We start from the raw sequence: 20,542 nt of genomic DNA on the forward strand, positions 1-20,542 counted from the left end.
CATATAGATGCACTCATCAAGACTTCCATTAAGGAAAGTTGTCTTGACATCCATTTGCTAAATCTCATAATCATAATGAGCAGCAATGGATAAGAGACTCCTAATAGACTTAAGCATGGCTACTGGCGAGAAGGTTTCCTCATAATCGATCCCTTCTCTCTGAGTAAACCCTTTTGCTACAAGCCTTGCTTTAAAAGTTTGCACTTTTCCGTCTACACCTTTCTTTTTCTTATAGATTCACTTGCATCCAATGGGTTTAACCCCATCAGGTGGTTCTACTAGATCCCAGACTTGATTAGAATACATAGACCCCATCTCCGATTTCATAGTAGCAACCCCCTTATCAGTATCTTTATCATGTAATGCTTGGTCGTAATTGACAGGTTCAGAAGTTGGCTCCTCAGGGATCTTATCATATGATTCTCCCAAAAGCGTATAACGAACTGGCTGTCTTATTTCTCTCCCACTACGATTACGCCCTAAATCATTTGCAACTACACCATTATGATCTTGTAGTTGAACCACATCATTGTCAAGAACCTGAGTCTCCATGCTATCCACAGGGATATCAACGACTTCATCCTGTTGTGCAGTTTGCTCAACATAACTCCTACTACTGTGTGGCAGTATGACTTCGGGCACTTGTTCTTGCGGGACATCAAGTCTATTGATATTTTTCCCACTACTAAAATGCAATGGCATGTCAAAATTGACTTCCGGGGTTTGCATTTGGTCGTTTTATTTTTCAGATGACTGAGTTTTCATTCCTTTGCTAAGTTCTTGTAAAACAAGTTTACTTCTAGGAACATGGTTCATCAAATAGTCCTATTCAAGAAACTTCGCATTTGTGCTAACAATTACCTTCTTTTCTTTAGGACAATAGAATAAACCACCTTTCGTCCCTTTTGGATAGCCCACAAACACATATACATCCGTTCTTGCCTCCAATTTATCTGTTTTTCCTTTTAGCACATGCGCCGGACAACCCCAAACTCGAATATGCCGCAGACTAGGCTTGCGCCTAGTCCACAATTCTTTAGGGGCCAAAGGTACTGACTTTGAAGGAACTAAATTCAGAAGGTAATTTGATGTTTCTAACTCATGTCCCCAAAAGGACGAAGGCAAACTAGAATAGCTCACCATTGATCTAACCATTTCTATAAGAGTCCTATTTCTTCTTTCAGCTACACCATTTTGTTGTGGAGTTCCAGATACAGATAATTGAGAGGTAATTCCTCATTCTGATAAGTAACTAATAAATTTCGCAGAGAGGTACTCCACGCCACGATCAGATCGTAGTGTCTTGATATATTTATTATGTCTCTTTTCATTCTCTATCTTAAATTGTTTGAACTTTTCAAAATATTCAGACTTTCGACGCAACAAATAAATATATCCATACTTTGAGTAATCATCTATGAAAGTCACAAAATACTCAAAACCACCTCTTGCTTGGACATTCATTGGACCACACAAATTAGAATGAATTAACTCTAATTTATCAATTGCTCGATTTCCTTTTGAGGGAAAATATCGTTTTATCATTTTTTCTTCTAAACAAGATTCACAAGTTGGTAGTACCTTCACTTTTAATGAACTCAAAGGTCCATCCTTAACCAACCATGGAATTCTGTTTAGATTTATATGACCCAAACGCAAGTGCCATAAATATGTTTCACTCAATTCAGAAGAACGTTTTCTCTTATTTGGTAAATCAATATAATTCAGTTCTTTAGGTTGTAACAGTTTAGGAATAGAATCAACAATAAAAATACCATTAATCAATGTAGCCGAAGAGAGATTACATTTATTATGACTAATAACACATTTATCAGTATCATGAAAATTAATGTCATAACCATCTTTCATAGCACTAGAAACCGAAATTAAATTCCTTATAACGGAAGGTACATATGATATATACTTTAAAGCTAATAAACTTTAAAGCTAATACTCTATTACTACCAAACGAAATACTAATATTTCCTAATGCTAAAGCTGGGGCTGCCGAACCATTTGCTTGATAAACATTGATTTCTCCTCTACTTAGTCACCGCATTACCTGAACCCCCTGCAAATAACTGCAGACATGATTAGTGGCGCCCGTATCTACACACCATGACATGGTAGAAACAGCTGCTAAAAGAGTTTGAACGACAAGTAGATGTAAATCACCTGGTTTATTATTCAGCTTGGCCAAATGAGCCGAACATTGCTTCTTATGATGCCCAGGCTTCTTGCAATGATAACACTTGCCCTTAGGTTTTTTCACACCAACAGTTGCGCCACCAACAGAGGGTTTTTGAGCCTTTTTCTTCTTCTGCCCGCCTCTCGGCTTAGAAGAAGAACCTATCTCAACTTTCAGTGCCTCGGGAGGAGCTTATTGCTTAATAATAGTCTCTGCCGACTGGAGCTCATTCAGCAATTTTGCAAGTGACAAATCCATTTTGTTCATATTATAGTTCAGGTGAAACTGCTGAAAACTGTCACGCAGAGTCTGAAGGATCATCTCAACCTGCGTATCCTTATCAATGTTAGCTCCAAGGACCTCCAGTTCATTCAGAAGACTCATCATCTTCAGAGCATGGTCCCTAACAGATGAACCTTCAACCATTTTGGTATTTAGAAGAGCTTTCATGGCAGTTGTCACGACCCGAAATTTCTGCCTTCGGGACCGTAATGGCGCCTAACATTTTACTTTCTAGGCAAGCCAATGTTAGAATAATTTAAACCATTTTTAATAATTTATTTTAACTAAGTAATAAAGAAACCAACAACCGGAATAATATATGAATTTAAATGTGTGAAACCAAAAATAATACGATGTCTAAATACCATCCCAGAACTGGAGTCACAAGTACACGAGCTTCTAGAATAATACAAACAAGGGTCTGAATAAAATAAAGTTGTCTGAAAGAAAGCACACAGCTAAGATAAAGTAGAAGGGGACTTTAGAGCTGCGAACGTTGTGCAGCTATACCTCAAGTCTCCTCTGATAGATGAATCCGATCAATTCTATAGTACGCCGCTGGGAACAACTCCGGAATCTGCACAAGAAGTGCAGAGTGTAGTATGACTACAACCGACCCCATGTACTCTGTAAGTGTCGAGTCTAACCTCGACGAAGTAGTGACGAGGCTAAGGCAAGTCGCTTATGTTAACCTGTACGCAATAATAATAATAACAACAGGAAAAGAAGTAAGACAGATAAATCATATCAATAATTGAAGTCAATTCAGTAGTCATAATCCTTCAACAAATTTCCGTTGCGGCGTGCAACCCGCTCCAACAATATAAACTTAACATAAAATCCGTTGCGGCATGCAACCCGATCCAACAATATAATCTTTCAATTAAATTTTGTTGCGGCGTGCAACCCGCTCCAATTATATAAACTTTCAATAAATCTGTTGCGGCGTGCAACCCGCTCCAACAATATAAACTTAAAATAAATCCGTTGCTGCGTGCAACCCGCTCCAACAATATAATTTAACAATTCTTAAATGTAAAAATATTCCAATAAATATCACATTAAATAAGAAATTATTAGGCAACAAGGCATACAATGATTATAATTTATTTGGAAAATAAGTAATGACAAGTAACAATTAATTATGAAAATCAGGGAGAAAGTAGGCAATTTAATATTTAGTATGCTAAATGTTAAGTAGCAATTAAGACACATAATTCAAATAAACATTTAGCAATTACAGCATGAATTCAAGATATAATATTACAAGGAATATGAGAGAAATAATTAATATAATAATTAATTCATGATTTAAAATAATTTATGATTATTAGATAAATATGCAACAATCAATTTGACGACATATAGGCACTCGTCACCTCACCTATACGTCATTACACATGAAATTCACTTAACAAATAATTCAAGGGTTCTATTCCCTCAATTCAAGGTTAACCACGACACTTACCTTACTTCGTAACCAAATTCAAGATTCCAATAAACCTTTGCCTCGCGAATTGGTGTCCGGAAGCTTCAAATCTAGTCATAAACAATTCAATACACGAATCGTAGGAATTAATTCCATATAAAATTATAGATTTTCTGGATTAAAATCCGAAACTCATCTCAAAAATCAACAGTGGGACCCACATCTCGAATCTCGAAAAAACTCATGAAATTCGAACACCCATTCCGAGACGAGTCCAACGATACAAAAATAATCAAATTCTGACATCGGATTGTCTTTCAAATCCTAAATTTTTATTTTTGAAAAGTTTTACAAAAATCTCCATTTCTTCTATCTAAATCTGAAATAAATGATGAATATTGATATGGATTTATGAAATACAATCACTTGCGGATAGAGAACACTTACCCAAGTCGAATTCGTGAAAAACTCCCTTTGGAATCGTCCAAATCCGAGACTCAAAACTCAAAAATAAGTAAAAATGACAAACTTTCGATTTTAAGCATTCTGCCTAGGCAAGTCGCATGTGTGAAATGCCACTTTGTCTCATATTTCCAGGCAAACAAAAACTGCTACCAGCCTTCAGTAAATCGATCATAACTTTCTGTACAAATATCCAAATAATGAATGGGGTACCTTTGCGGAAACTAGAATCAAAGGGCTACAATTTTCATGTTTTAAAAATCTCCAGATTTCTTATAGATTGCGATATATAAGATTCTAAAGTTAGCTCTGTGCATCAGAAATTCGCACACTGCTGTAGCCGAAAACTGCAGTACCAGCCTTCAGCAAATCGATCATAACTTTCTGTACAAATGTCTAAATGATGAATGGTTTACCTTTCAAGAAGCAAAGGACTACAACTTTCACGCTTTGATATTCTCCAGAGTCCTTATATATTACGAGATATAAGCTTCCAAAGTCAGCTCTATGCATCAGAAATTCGCACACTGCTGTAGCCAAAAACCAGCAGTTAAAAATGGCCTAAAAATGGTCTGAAACTCACCCGAGCCCCTTGGAACCTCATTCGAATATTCCAACAAGTTCTAAAACATAATACAGACTTACTCGAGGTTTCAAATCACGTCAAACAACGTCGTAATTATAATTTACACCTCGATTCGGACTTATGAGTTTCAAACTTTTCAATTTACAAATCTCGTGCCGAAACATGGTAAATGAATTCGGAATAACTTCAAATTTGGCGTACAAGTCATAAATGACATAACAGAACTATTTTAATTTTATGAATCAAATTCCGACCCCGATATCAATAAAGTCAACTCCCGGTCAAACTTTTCAAAAATCTTTTATTTTCCAACTTTCGCCAAAATGCGCCGAATTGTCCTACGGATATCCAAATCTAAATCCGGACATGCGCCTAAGTCCAAAATTACCATACGAAGCTATTGGAATCATCAAAATTCTATTCCGGAGTCGTTTGCTCAAAAGTCAAATCTCTGGTCAAACTTTAGAAATTCAAGCTTTATAAAATCAAACCTTTTTTTTCAAAAACTAAAGGAAAACATGCCTACATACCTCGGAAAAACTTTAACTTTTGTACATAAGTCACAAATATTGTTACGAAGGTGATCAAGCTCTCGAAATCCAAATCAGGACCCGGTATCAATAAAAACCCAATTATAGCCAAATTTAGGAATTCTTTAAATTTTTAAATTTTTAGTTTTTGTCAAATGACGATAATTCGAGTTAGGGACTTTCGAAATCGATTTCGGGCATACGCTCAAGTGCCAAATCATGATACGGACCTACCGGGACCGTCAGAATAATGATTCGGGTCCGTTTGCTCAAAACGTTGACCGAAGTCAACTCAAATGAGTTTTGAAGCTCAATTTCACATTAAAATCAATTTCTTTTCACATAAAAACTTTTCAGAAAAATTTACGGACTGTGCACGCAAGTCGAAAAATATTGAAAGCTGCTATTCAAGATCTCAGAACACAAAATAAAATATTAAATTTAAAGATGACCTTTCGGGTCATCATAACAGTCTGCTTAGTCGCACGATTATGATCTCCAAACATCTCTTTGAGATTTTCCAGAATGTCATAAGTAGACTCCATAAACTGATGCTGATATTACAGAACATTCGACATAGATGCCAGAATGTAACAACGCGCCATCTCATCAGCCTTAACCCATTTTTGGTAAGCTTTATGTTCATCATCCTTAGCATCATCTCCATATTTTTTTGGACACACCTCATCGAGCACAAATTTGTACGCTTCAGCAATTAGGACAATATCCAAGTTTCATTTTCAATCAACATAATTCAGACCCTCAAGTTTGTTTTGAGTAGGAATAGCAGTAAGGGGATTGAAAGCAGTCATGGTTAATCTGAGAGACAATTAAATAAATAGATCAAAATCAGTCATGTTTTATTGAATATTAAAATTCAAAACACACTACATACATATAATCCATGCACTTTGAACAACAAGTTTCGATGGGAAAAGATATATTCTTGCAATATACATATGTAATAACAGATTATTCACTCCATGAATTTAAACAGGCTTTACTCAGATGGAGAGTAAACTGTTAATTTAAGTCAAGCGAATATCAACATTCAATATACTAGTCCCATTGAACCAACATGCATACTCAGATGGAGAGTAAATACAAATAATCAACAACTAGTATTACCTAGTGATTAGCTATAATGAGTTTATCCGATATGGAAGAAGATCTACGTCAACGTGTAAAATCATTATATCACCAGAATTTAACCCTGGAATCCATAGGAAACGATCCCTACCACTACTAGATTAAAACAACTTAAAAAATAATTTTGAAAAAATTCCAGAAAATTAGAGAAACGCCCAAAACACCATCTAGACGACCCCGAAAGCCCAAAAAACGGCTTACATCATGAGAAAATCTCATGAGTATTGATCACTGGGCCGTTTCACATTGACCTATCAAATTTCAGGTCAATCAGAGTCCGTCAACAGATTGACCTCCGATTTTCTAGCCAATTCGGCCAAATAGTAGCTTTTACGTTTTCCTCGGATTAACGAAATTTTCAGATTATTCTAACCAAATATCATCAACATTAAGCACATATTATTTGATTTTCAGAATAATCAAAATTCTCGGAACAAATATTCATGCTCAAAACAGTGCAGTTTAGAGAAAACATGATGCTCCTTTTCATGTTCATCCTAATTATCTAATTAGACGTGAGTAGGTTCTGATACCAATTGTTGGATTATATATCGCATCGGAAGCAATTTCAGTATCACATTCACGTGTAAATTAAATAATTAGTACATACGGAGATTATACGAGTTACCTCTTGAAGCGTGAACAAAGCAGATTAATCTCGATCTCCAGTTCTAGAGTAGCAAGACCGCGATCTCAGCAAAATGTTCCACAGTCTTCTACTGTGTTACCCAAATAATATCCGAAAAGAGAGAATTTCGGGTAAGCGAAATTTCAAGGCAAAAACGAGTACAAAAATGGCCAGCCCTAGGTGGGATATATATATATATATATATATATATATATATATATATATATATATATATATATATATATATATATATATATATAGAGATATTATTTTAGGTTAAAAACCTTTTCCAAAATTTGTTAGGTTTTCTTCTTCCACTAAGGTAAGATTTTCTTTATTTCCTATTATTTAGGCACAGTAGGGACCACATAATTTAATTAACAAGACTCCTTATTATGGAAATAATTTCGAAATTTGAAATTAATTTCTGCCATAATAAATTATGAATTATTCCACTAAAAATTCGTAATTGCACTTTTTAGTTCAATTTCGAAATTCTTCCATAAAACCTTATTTAACTCCTCATGTTAAGATTCAGATACTAATCAATCAAATTAAATTACTGACAATTAAATTTATTGATTACTTGCTTTAGACTTTCGCTTAACTTATTTCATGTATCGGATATAAAATCCACCGGCCGAGTTTACACATGAAAACTTATGAGCTTTCATAAAGGAGTATCATCAATCTCAAAAACCGAGACATGAGTTCTATCAACTAATTATTACTTCGCCAATGTGTATCATTATTGTCCAACTTTAAATCTGCTATTAAAGCAACCACAAATGACAAAATAGTCACCACAAATGACAAAATAGTCATTTGAATCCTTTTCTGCTATTTGGATTAACTTTAAATCTGGTCTAATTTTCCAAGCATTTGGATCCTTTTCTGCTATTAAAGCAACCACAAATGACAAAATAGTCACAAAACCACAAGCAATTACAGTTACCATCAACTCCTGCGGATAGTCCTTCATTATCCATGCCTAAAATCATACATAAATGGCAGAAAACAGAATTTAGTGCATACTTTTACTTGATAGTTAATCTGCTTTTTAGCAGAAGGGAATGAAAAGAAGAAAAAAATTAAGGGAAAGGAGTACCTGAACTATGTAAAGCAGACTAACCAAGAAGCTAGCAGTAGTAAGGAGTGAGCTGCCAATTATCCAATTTGATTGTGTTGACAAAAGAGGCTGACCAATATTTCTATTATGAACTACTGATTCATGAGAAAAAATTGCTGGACCTTTGTAAAAAGTCATCACAAATGCTCCTGTTATTAGTATTATCGTTCCAACAGACTTTGCTAGACTGCTCTTAGCTCTCAACACTAGCCTTTCCATCCTATTAATTAATAAAACCAACTATAATTCAAGAACTAATCTTCAAAAAAAAGAATGATTGAAGAATTAATTTGGTTGCTGAACTTTATCAATTATAAAATAAATTGTTGTATAACTTTAAAGTTATCTTGATGGGTTGTTCTTGTCTTATAATGGGTAAACATTTAGTGACTTTATTGTTATAAAAGGTAAATTCAATTATTTTAATTTGACTTTATTGGGTATTAGTGTTATATTGGTAAAGTTTAGTGGCAATATTACTATTCAATTACTTTAATATGACAGAAAAAAATGTGACTTTATTATTACAATGGATAAACTTTGTAACATTAAAGTAATTGCACTTTGTACTAAGACAGGAAATTAAAATTATCTTGATGGGTTGGAATTGTCATCATAATGGGTAAAAATTTAATGATTTTACTATTATTATTATAATAGGTAAGTTCAATTATTTTAATGTGACAAAAAAGGAATTTTGGGTATTGGGTAAAGTTTAGAGGCAATATTACTGTTACAATGAATAAAACTCAATTTGACAGAAAAAAGAGACTTGACTTTATTGTTATAATAGATAAATTGTTGGCAATAAGTGAAATTAATCCAATAACAGAAAATTGATGGAGTAAAAAAAGAGGTGCGTACCCAAGAATGACAGCAACTATGAAAGTGAAAGCTGGAACAAGATCAACTATGGCAGAAGCCAGAGTTGGTGAGCTATATTGTATCCCCACGTAAAACAAAGTCTGCCCAGAACAGCTTTATTTGATAATCCAATTTTAGAGAAAGAGCCATAGTTTAAAGAGAAAACCATAAAATATTAGCTAGCCACCGGGCTGAGATCTCATTTGTTAACGGAATTAACCAGACAACAAGTTATTAAATTTATACCTGAGAAGAGCAAGAAAAAGATTCTATACAAGACAAAGAATGTTAACTTAGCACATGGCTTTGATCTGCAGATGCAAATAAAAAACAGTTATTTATAGTAACATTCAAGAAATTGAAAACTTAATATTAATTAATAGACAGAATTAACCTGTGATAGATGAAGGTTGAAGGAAGAAGGACGAGTAAGGCTAAGGCGTTAGAATAAAGAACAAAGACAAAATTGCTCATTCCTTTGTTAGTAGCTGATTTATTTAGTGTGTTTAACCCAACTTCAAAACAGCAAACAATTACTAATAACACTGATATCATTACCTAATTCCCCATCTCCTTTTTTTCCCTCTCCTCTGTTGTAGTCTGCAATTTCTGCAGTTCAGAGATTATCCACAAACTAGGATTGCCAGAAAAAATTTGTCGATAAAATGGAAGGAACTAGGAAGCAGTAGGTAAAGGACTTCTAAACCAATGACCTTCTTCTGGAAGTGTGTTAGCCACATTGAGAGCCTTATAATTGTACCGAATCAAGGCGAACTCATAGCTCATCTCAGAGTTCGCACCTAACTATTCATATATATTTCATGGACTTCCTAATATAAATACAGGGCCTAAACACATTATATTAGGTTCGTCCTAAACCATGTTTCATACTGTAATATGCTAAGTAGGTGCGCAACATAACGGGAAATAGAGCAATTTTGTCCTTATCTTAAGTTTGGTAATATGCCCTTATTGTTAGTGGACTAAATCAGACTTGCTCCTCCATTGTGAGAAATAGATCAAGTTTGCCCCTCTTTAAATTTGGTCTCAACTATGCCCTTATCGTTAGGACATGCTCAAATATTTTTCTCAAAACTAATGAAATTCACTTTTCACAACCCTTTTATTTTAAGCTCAAAAGTTTATTTGAATTCTATTTTCTAAATGACTAGTGGAAGAACAAAAAGAAAATAATAAAAGAAAAGAAAAAACACATGTTGAATTTTTTTTTTTTCCTTCCAAAATACACATCACAAGCAGAGAAATTATTTCCCAAAAATATTCTTGTTTATCCGTAAGACGGTACAATTGAATTTGTTATGTGGTTTATAGACAAGCGAAATGATTTGATCCAAAGCAATAAATAAACTAAATTAAAAATAAGTCTTAGCGTTAAAATCAAAGGAAATGGCAGGCCTAGCTCCGGGAGCTATGCTTCCGAGGACAGAAGTAAGAACAATATCAGACAAAAAGTGAAGTTATATTATTTAGCTTGAGAACAAAGTATAACATAAGTTTTGCCAGAGATTTCGTGTCCTTCAATGGTTGTTTTAGCTACTATTTATAGATATACCTAGGGAATAAGATCCTAGGATCAAGCCCCTCTTTAATAATAATAAAGGGGGCATTGATGAAGGTGTAACTGCAGGCCATGAATGCCAAAATTCTCTGCAACGGCTGCATATTCTTCATTAAATGACATCTGGTGACAAACATTCGTGTTGCTCCCATTTATTATGCTCCCTTCGAGATCTATCCAACACACCAACTGCAGCTATTGCCTCCGGTCTCGTTCTTACTCGACTCATCTTCCGTATGTTTCTGGTTTCACGTATCACGCAATTATTCGATCATTTAATATAAACTAATTTTCCCTATACAAATAGTCTCCCTACTTTCCGGTGGCATAACTTTGTGTCACCGAAAAGTTGGTGAAGATTCCTTTCTTGGCGAAAAATTCTTTCGAAGCCCTCTGAACATTCTCTAATGCTTGATAAAACGCATGTCTCCTCGCATTTAATACCCCGAACACTTGTTGCCCCACAATTCAATAATATTTTTGCCGGTTCTCGAGGTAATCATGGCCATGATTTTTGTCGTCTATATCTTTACTCGTACTCATCATTTTACTTATTTCACTTCTAAAGCCCTCATAAATTCATTATCTTCTTTGCTCTGCAATATTCTCCTACTTTTGTCTCTTTCCAGCTTTCTTTGCTCTTAATCCATAAATTCTTTATTATCATGGCTTCTTTCACTAAGTCTTCTAAAAACTCTGCTCTTCTCTTTGGCGGAGGTCCAAAGAGAAGTAAAGATACATAGGTTGATGTTGATGCTGATCCTCCTACGATGAACACCATCATTCCTAAAAACTTGAGCACTGTTAACGACTACCAAGAGAAGTTCCCTTCCGCGAATCCTCGAACTTGGCATGTTAGCATGTATCCTTCTTCTATTTGTCCTTCCAGTATTCCTACTATGAAGGATGATTGTGACTGCCATGACCTAAAGATCATTGTTCTTGACCCGGTGGAGCGGGTTACCTTCACCAAGAAGGTTTTTATGTATGTCTATATGTACCCCTTCACTTTGGGACCGTTTTATTTAAGCGAGGTACTTGACCCTGTGATCTTGGAATTATGCCACTGATACCAGGTCTACTTGGCGCAAGTAGGCCCTTTTGTGTGGCGAGCAGTGGCTTGTCTGTGTAAGCTATGCACGGAGATGGGGAAACCCTAACCCTGGCGTATATGATGAACCTATATTCTCCCAAAATCTTCCGTGGGGGTATAATAATATTTCAGTAAGCGTGGCCACCATGCTCTGCTTACCAGCATGGATGATGACAAGAGGCTTTTACTTGGAGCGGTGCCCTCGGATCTGCCTCTGGTATAGGTGCTTTCTTGCGGAGTCTCCAGCCAGAGAACAAGCAACCAAAAAGGCGACATTCTTCCTCGACTGGGAATAAAAATAAGAAAATAAAGAAGGCCACGTCCGAGCCGGCCGCAGCCACCGTGGTCATTGATGATGGCGGGGAAGCTAATGATGTAGAGTCTCCCCTTCAACGGAGAAAACGATCTTTATCAACTAAACAAAATGCTCAATCTAGAGAGCTTAGAACCCAAGCCGAGGGTTAGGTCTGAGCGCTCTAGGGAGAAATGGATTTAGTGGAGAATGCTTATTCTCCCTTTTTGGTTCCAATTTCTGCTTTTGGACCTATGAGGTCGGATACTAGGCATCTTCTGCCTTTGGTTGATAAGCAACCAATAATCAACATTGCCTCTGTCGCAGCTGCTTCTCAACCTACAACACCATTAGATTCATCTCCCTCCACACTAGTTGTGCCTTCATCACCAGTAACTACTGCATCTCCTCCACCGGCCACAGGCGCCCAAGAAGAGGATGTCTCCCTCCCCAGTCCCCTAACCACGAGAATTTGGGGCACAACTACTTACCCCCTTCTCCAGATTCCGGAGGGAGGAGGAGCGTCACTCTCTCGGTTTCATAAGAGTGATATCTGTTGTCCAGGCCGGTGGAGCTTGCCAACTATCTGAAGCTTCTGGCTTCAGAAAAAGATAAGAAAGAAAACACACTCTCTTTCAGGGGAGTGTATATTGAATAATGTTATGCATAATGCGGTAGCGGTACCGTATTGTTCTCTCACTGTTTGTTTTTATTCATCTGCTATAATCAGGTTTCTACCTTTCATATATGTTTTGCAGGCCAACTTCCTCACTTCCAAAGGCCTTTAGAGATTGATCCTTGATAAAGAAGGACTCATGTCCGAGTAGGATCAGCTGTTGACTGAGAAGATTAACTCGTTACATGCCTCCTAGTGCTAGAGGCAAAGGTTACATGCTCAACTTCACGATGCTAAGGCTAGGTGGACTGAGTCTCAAGATACTGCTCTTGCTGCTACCGAGCGTGAGTCTGCCTCCATTGAACGAGAAAATAACTTGGAGGACGCCTTGAACTCCAAAGATGAAGAGTCTGCTGCCAAGGAGAAGTAGGCTCAGATGGAATATAGGTATAAGATGATCATGGATCAAAACAAGGTTCACATAACTACAATTTGTGATCTCGATGCCATGAGATCCGAACGGGATGGCCTTTGGACTGATGTTGACAAGCTCAAGGCAAAGCTCCAGCACCAAGAGGATTCCCTCATCTTTGAAAAGACATATTCTATGTATCATATGAGGAGAAAAGCCTTGGAGAAATCTAAAGCAGGCATTATTGATATTCATGATGAAATTGCCAAAGCCCGAGCACTGGAGTTAACTACTCGAGAACGTCACCCGACTAAGCCTGACGCAACTGTCATTGAGTACTGGTTCTGAATATTCGAGAATCGAGGAAGAACTTGAAGAGAATGATGATGAAGGTCAAGATCCAGCGCTGGAAACAGATCCACCTACTTTTCCCTGGGGCGCAAATGCCTCTCTTCTCCCAGTACCGTTGGCGATGAATTTTAGCTTTTTCCCTTTTTCCTTTTGTTCTTTTCCCTAGTTATTTTTGTACTTATGCCATTTGGCATGTTTGATAAATGAAAAGGACTTTTTGCTTAAGTATTGCACAAATTTCATTCTTTTTGAGCCAAATTAGGTAAGGCTTAGGGTCTGTTTTCTTGCGATAGCTTTCAGGTTCCGGGCATAAAATTTTTCGGAACCAATCCTTTACTATGAGGGTTTCATAAGAGAGGTCCCTCTTATGATTACGGTGCTCTTGAAAAGGACGTCACATGTTCATTTCGGTACTAGCATTTGAAGTTTTTAGTTAACTCTCAAATGATAAAATGAATTCATTATTTGGACAAGAAACAAGATAAAAATAAAAGGACTTCATTTTATTCCTTCTATCTTCAAAGTACATAAGCATTCATTTGTTTAAAGAAAATAAACTGCCTATATATCTGGCTAACTTGTACAAATTGTTTCTATAGGGCTAGTTGTGCAGTCCCCGGTCCCGATGAGATATTGTTGTTCTCGGATCTCACAGTCCCGATTTTCGTGGCAATCATGTTGCCGTATTCTCATACTATTCCTCCTAGTGTTCGAATGCGAAATATGCGAATTGAAACACTGAAAGTCTTGATCCTTTAAGGAAAAATACTTGTGAACGGTTGGATAATATTTGGTTCGATGGAAAGCTTCATTTCCCATTAGGAACTTTTCCATCGAGCCAAAAATTATCTAACCATCCCATAGTGGCTTGTTGTTTCAGTGCCTTTTCATTTAAAGGTCTTAATTTTGCTGATGATACTCCCTTCGTAGTATGCTTTCCGTATAAGTAGGGAATAAGAGTGCAGCACATACTTTTAGTATAAGTAGGATCCATTAGCAGTAATACCTTTGGAGATGAGTCACGTTCCAGTTACTTGGAAATTTGACTCTATCTTGATTCTCCGGTTCGTATGCTCCCTTCCCGGTGACAACTGAAATTCGGTAGGGACCTTCCCACGTCGAGCCCAGCTTTCCAGCATTGATTTCCTGAGTGTTCTGAGTTATGTTCCTCAAAACCAAGTCTCCTACATTAAAATAGCGGAGATTGTCCCTCCGGTTATAGTATCTTTCCATCCTTTGTTTCTGAGCCGCCATTTTTATGTGTGCCAAGTCTTTGCGTTCATCAAGTAATTCCAGCTTGACCAGCAATGCCTCATTATTTTCTTCTTCATCCATTTGGAAGTACCGTAAGTTCGGTTCTCATACTTCTACCGAGATCAGAGCTTCTGCACCATATACGAGAGAGAAAGGTGTTTCTCCCGTTCTTGTTTTTGCCGTCATCCGATACGCCCAAAACACGCCAGGTAACTCTTCGGGCCACTTGCCTTTAGCTGCTTCCAACCTCTTTTTGAGTTTTTGAATAATCACCTTATTAGTTGAAGATGGTAGGCTAGGAATTCATGTTTTAAACTATATTTCGCACTCCAATTACTACACTTTGATTGCATTTGAGTCTAATTGTTAGTACTTTGTACTTATTACATGTGTTATATTGTGTAGGATGTGATTTTGAGTGAAAAAGCAAGTTTGGAGCTAACATACATGAATGGGAGCTATGAAGTCTGAGTAGAAGCCCAAGAAATTAAGTCGGGATCACGTTCGCGGATCGATGATCAAGTCTGGATGTCAAAAAGTGAGAAAAATTGAATTCATGTAGAAGTGATAATTAAACTATACTATCTTTGACTAGCGAGCATCAATTTCATGTTGTGTTTTGCGCTCGTCAAATTTTGGCACTGTTGCCGGGGATTGGCAATTAATAGTGTTCAAAATAATGTTTTGGTGCTAATTCAGGAACCAATTTTATTTTATTCTTCACGGTTTTTCTCTTTCGTGTGCAGGATATAGGTCTAACTTCTCTGGTGTATGACTCGATCTTCTTCAAAGGAAGTGATACCCTATGAATCGGAGTTGGAGAAACACATGCGACAACTGAGAAAAGAAAGAGGACTCACAGAAAAATTCTTGGGTCATACTTCGACTTAAGATAAAATGGAAAACAAAGAGATTAATGGAGTAGACTTAGCTGCAAGAGAGGCAACACAACATAGAGAAGAAGTTGCACGGATAGCAGCTGAGACAGCCCTTAGAGCTGCTAATGAAACTATCGAAGATGATGGGGGTCGAAGATTCAATCTAAATCGATCCCTGGTTGAAGACCAGTTTGAAAATATGGCACCCGAGCTTGGTAGAGCATTGGGTGATTATGCCATACTAGTCTACAATCAGGGATTGCCCAGTGTCAGACCGCCACTCATAGCAATAAATAATTTTGAGTTGAAGCAAGGCTTGCTTCAAACCATCAAGAACAACTGTGTATTTAGAGGGAAGGTGAATGAAGATCCAAACACTCACTTGATGGACTTTGAGGAAATCATGAACACCTTCCAGTATAATGGAGTGTCTAAAGATGCAGTCTACTTAAGGGCATTCCCCTTTTCACCGAAGGAAGAGGCAAAGCACTGGCTTCAAAGCTTACCAATTGGGTCGATTAAAACATGGGAAGATATGACTAAAACGTTCCTTGACAAGTTCTTCTCAGCTGCAAAAACAATGAAATTTAGAAGGGAAATCCACAACTTCTGCCAGAAGGATACTGAAAAGATCTTTGAAGCTTGGGAAAGATTCTAAGAGATAGTGAGAAAGTGTCAGCATAATGGAATCGAATTGTGGATGCAACTCTAGAACTTTTGGGATGTACTGACACCTTCCTCACGACGAACTCTAAGTACTACAATTAGAGGTCCTTTAATGAAGAAGACTCCTAAGGAGATTTTTGAAATTCTTGATGAGCTCTCTAAAGATGCTAACCAATAGCCCGCAGATGTTAATGATAAAAGAAAATCAACTGGGGTTCACCAGGTAGACTCTAACACATCAGTGCAAGCCCAACTGGACCCCATGGCCAGAAAGACAAGAAAGTTAACCTTAGCCAAGGTCCAGAGCTAGTCATCCTCTGTTTGTGATTTTTGTATAATGGGTCATCAAACGTATGAGTGTCAGGCCTCGACTACAGATGTAATGAACCGACCGGTCATTTTGAGATCTAGCGTGCCGTTCAGCGGTTTGAGGCCTTGAGTATCTTCAATTCTAGTATTATGACTTGTACGTGTGATCAGAATTAAATTTCGGGAAGTTTAGAGTTGACTTGGAAAGAAAATTCTTATTTCGGAAGCTTTAAGTTGGAAGAATTTACTAAGGTTGGACTTTTGAGTAAACGACCTCGAAATCAGGATTTGAAGGTTCCAATAAGTTTGTATGATGATTTTGGACTAGGGCGTATGTTCAGGTTGAGTATCGGATCACCCGGGAGCATTTCAAGGCTTATTATGGAAAGTTGGCATTTTTGGAAGTTTTAGAATTTCATAAGTTTGGTTCGAAGTGGATGTGTATGTTATCGATGTCAGTTTGGAGTTCCGAGCCTTGAAATAGGTTTGTACCATGATTTGTGACTTATACGCAAAGTCTGGCATCATTCCAGAATGTTTTGGTATGGTTAAGACGCATTCGTCGAAGATTGAATGTTGGAAAGTTGAAAGAAAGGTTTTGGCTGTTGATTTGTAATTTTGATGTTGTTTGACATGATTTGAGATTTCGACTAAGTGTGTATCGTGTGGTGGGATGTGTTAGTATGTTTGGACGGGGTTTCTAGGGACTCAGGTGCGAATAGGGTTGGAAACGGATCGAGTTTGGTCTTGGAAGAACTGCCCAAGCTTAGGGCTTTTGGTGCGATCGCACCTGCGAGGTTATGGATGCAGGTTCGAGACCGCAGAAGCGACCCAGGAGTCGTAGAAGCGATAGGGAGTGAGGTTGGATGTGATTTACAGGTGCAAGGAATTTACCGCACCTGCGGGCTCGTAGATGTGGGTGGGGGAGCACAGAAGCGGAAGTGTTCTGGGGTTGGTTGATCGCATGTGCGAATGCTGTAGCGCACATGCGGAGCTGCAGGTGCGGAGTTGTGCTCGAGCTGGGGAGTTGGCGGGTGCGGAGGTTTTCCGCAGAAGCGGATGCGCACCTACGGTAGATTGGCCACAGAAGCAAAAAGTGCTGGCCTTGGGGAAAGCCGCATCTGCGAGGAAGTTTCTACAGAAACGGAGCCGCAGAAGCGGCTACTGTTCCGCAGATGCGAAAAGGTCGCTTGGTAGTGTTGTTTTAAGAATGGGATTTGGCCCATTTTCTTTCATTCTCTCTTGGTTTTGGAGATTTTTGGAGAGCTTCAAGTGTAGGTTTTCATCATCTATGTCAAGGTAAGTAACTCCCACATACTGTGAGTTAAATACGTGGTTTGTATGTGGAAGTAAACATGGAAATTAGTGGAAATGTTGAGATTTTGAAGAAAAAACCCTAAAAATTGGTATTTTTGGATTTTGACCACGGAATTGGACATGGAATTAGGAATAAATTATATATTTGAGTTCGTAATGTTATGGGTAATGATTTTCTACGTAGATTTTCAGAATCTGGGCACGTGGGCCCGAAGGTTGATTTTATTGATTATTCGAGTGGAATCAGGAATTGTTATAAATTGATTAATTATGGGTAATAGAGTATATATTTATAGATTTTCACATTGTTTTGACTAATTTGGAGAGACGGGCATCGGTTTGAGGTGTTTGAGTGGCGTTGGAGCCGGTTATGGAACTTCGGAGCGAGGTAAGTCTCCTGTCTTACCCTGTGAGGGGGAAACTACCCCTAGTAATGTATTTGATTTGTGCTATTTGTTGCAAACGCTTAGTATGTACGAGGTGACGAAAGTCCGTACGTAGCTAGATTCATGTTATGTCCGGGTAGACTTAGGTTCCCCCATGCTATAACTGTACTATTTGAGTTGTCTCTTGCCTATTAAATTTCCTTTATTTTACGTTGCGACCTGAGAATAGACTTGTGTAGAGTGATAGACTTGCTATTGTAGAGACTCGACGCGCTTCATGATTAGCCGCGAAATAATTATACTTCTCTTATGAATTTCTTCCGCATTATGCGTTTTCATCGAAAGGTTTTCGTTAAAATATATAACTCACACGTCTATTCATGAGTGGGGTCAACGACCCGTTCAATCTTCTTATTCTAATAGGATCGGGCCATTCACCTCGGCAATATAATAGATGTATCTATGGTTCGTGCGTAATAATTGACAAGAAGCCAGTATATCTGCGAGTTTTCCTGATTTGCACTGTGACGACCTATTTGGTAAGGTCCATTATATATACTCTGATGGAGGAGGGAACTACCAGTTGAGAGTTTGAGTTATTGCGGAGAGGAGAATTGTACCATGTATTTATACTTGTTATTTCGTTTATTTACTTTGCCTCACATCTATTTACTTCTATTGTATCTATCTTATTGGACCACTAGCAAGTGTCGATGTCGACCCCTCGTCACTACTTCTCTAGGGTTAGGCTAGATACTTACTGTGTACGCATTGATTTACGTACTCATGTTATACTTGCTGCACTTATTGAGCAGGTACATATATGTCTCGTGGTCTCTTGGGGCACAGAGCCATGGCTATTGCGGGGACTTTACCTTGAGTTGCATACCATGTTACGATCCGCAGCCTGCAAAGTCTCCATCAGTATTATTTATATTCTCTTATCTAATTTATATTCCAGATAGATATTGTATTTTATTATATTTTATAGTTGATGCTCATGCACTTGTGACACCAGGTTTTGGGGGTTCCTACAGGTTGTTCATCATTGTAGTTCGTGTGTATATTGTCATTTACCCTGTAAATTCTATTTTATACTATTTAATTAATTAGAATTATGATTTCAAAGTAATAAAATGAGTAAACAAGTCGATCAATCACTGTTGGCTTGCCTAACGATGGTGTTAGGCGCCATCACGACCTATAGTGAATTTTGAGTCGTGACTGCTTGGTATCAGAGCTTTAGGTTTACTTGGGTCTCATGAGTCATGATCAAGTCTAGTAGAGTCTTGCGGATAGGTACGGAGATGTATGTACTTATTTTCGAGAGGCTACAGGGTTGTTAGGAGCACTTCCCTTCTTGATTCTTCATTGTGCGATTTGATTCCATTGAGGCTTGTGCCTTTATTTCCATCCTACTCAATCTTACGCGACGTGGGGCGCTTGTTATCGATTGGGCATCGAGGAGTGGTAGTGGTACTGCAGACGTGGTGCAGGATATTTTTCCCTACGTGTTCGGGCATGTTATTATCGTCGCATTGCGGAAGGGTATTCCGTTGTTTCGGATCAGTAATTGTATTCCCTATGGTTTCGAGACTGTGCATGAATTGCTATGATGTCTATGCATTGTTATCGTACAATGCTAGTATAATGGTAGGGTGCTTGTTTACGGGTCGAGGCAGTGAATGACTTGAAAGGAGGATTTTTCAGTGCATAATTTAGAGGTTCAACAATTAATTCCAGTAGAGGAAGGGCAATCGAACTATAGATGTCCAGGTTTGGTTGATGAAGTAACGAGACTTGATATTTTTTAGCATGGTGGAATTCTCATTGGTGATGTGGTGTCATCGTCCTTGTTCGAACGTATTAGGGTTCCCCGGTGTTATGGTCTTCTTTGATTTTTGCCTTCGGGGTAGGGTGTTGTGAAATGGTGCATGAGAAGCGGTTGTCAGAGATAGCAGTGTATAGTGGTTCAGAATCAAATTGGTATTTCTAATGTTGATGGCTCGAGGAAGATGATCTTTTTGGAGGTTTAGAGTGGGTAGCAATTCACTAGTTCCGATGCTACATGTATCGATTTGATTTGAGGCAATATTTGGGTAGCTAAGTATGAGGGAGGACATGACGGGAAGTGTGTCGTGG

The 20,542-nt window shown here is 37.8% G+C and overlaps 2 protein-coding genes and 1 non-coding gene across 9 annotated transcripts; all 3 read right to left on the minus strand.

Moving 5' to 3' along the window:
• Positions 1 to 237: 237 nt before the first annotated feature.
• Positions 238 to 702, minus strand: LOC142178096 (uncharacterized). The gene has a single exon (XM_075247424.1). It carries the CDS (start codon positions 700 to 702, stop codon positions 238 to 240), a length of 465 nt encoding a protein of 154 aa, XP_075103525.1.
• A 5,156-nt stretch (positions 703 to 5,858) lies between these two features.
• Positions 5,859 to 10,098, minus strand: LOC107768707 (WAT1-related protein At3g28080-like). 7 transcript variants are annotated; one of them, XR_012706462.1, is made up of 4 exons: positions 8,363 to 10,098; positions 8,210 to 8,245; positions 7,255 to 7,345; positions 5,859 to 6,296 (listed from the first exon to the last, which is right to left on the minus strand). XR_012706462.1 is itself a non-coding variant. In XM_075247045.1 (4 exons), exons 3-4 carry the CDS (start codon positions 8,600 to 8,602, stop codon positions 8,003 to 8,005), a joined length of 483 nt encoding a protein of 160 aa, XP_075103146.1. In that variant the 5' UTR covers positions 8,603 to 9,361; positions 9,494 to 9,558; positions 9,806 to 10,098; the 3' UTR covers positions 7,527 to 8,002. The 7 variants fall into 7 exon arrangements, 6 of the variants coding, with proteins under 6 accessions (XP_075103146.1, XP_075103145.1, XP_075103143.1 ...); XM_075247045.1 differs by lacking the exons at positions 5,859 to 6,296; positions 7,255 to 7,345 and having other exon boundaries at positions 7,527 to 8,245; positions 8,363 to 9,361; positions 9,494 to 9,558; positions 9,806 to 10,098; XM_075247044.1 differs by lacking the exons at positions 5,859 to 6,296; positions 7,255 to 7,345 and having other exon boundaries at positions 7,527 to 8,245; positions 8,363 to 9,361; positions 9,494 to 9,558; positions 9,642 to 10,098.
• A 6,207-nt stretch (positions 10,099 to 16,305) lies between these two features.
• On the minus strand, positions 16,306 to 16,412 carry LOC142178680 (small nucleolar RNA R71). The gene has a single exon (XR_012706947.1). It is a non-coding gene; the product is annotated as a small nucleolar RNA R71 (small nucleolar RNA).
• Positions 16,413 to 20,542: the final 4,130 nt, after the last annotated feature.

Source organism: Nicotiana tabacum, chromosome 24 (genome assembly GCF_000715075.1).
Source record: "Nicotiana tabacum cultivar K326 chromosome 24, ASM71507v2, whole genome shotgun sequence".
NCBI lineage: Eukaryota > Viridiplantae > Streptophyta > Magnoliopsida > Solanales > Solanaceae > Nicotiana > Nicotiana tabacum.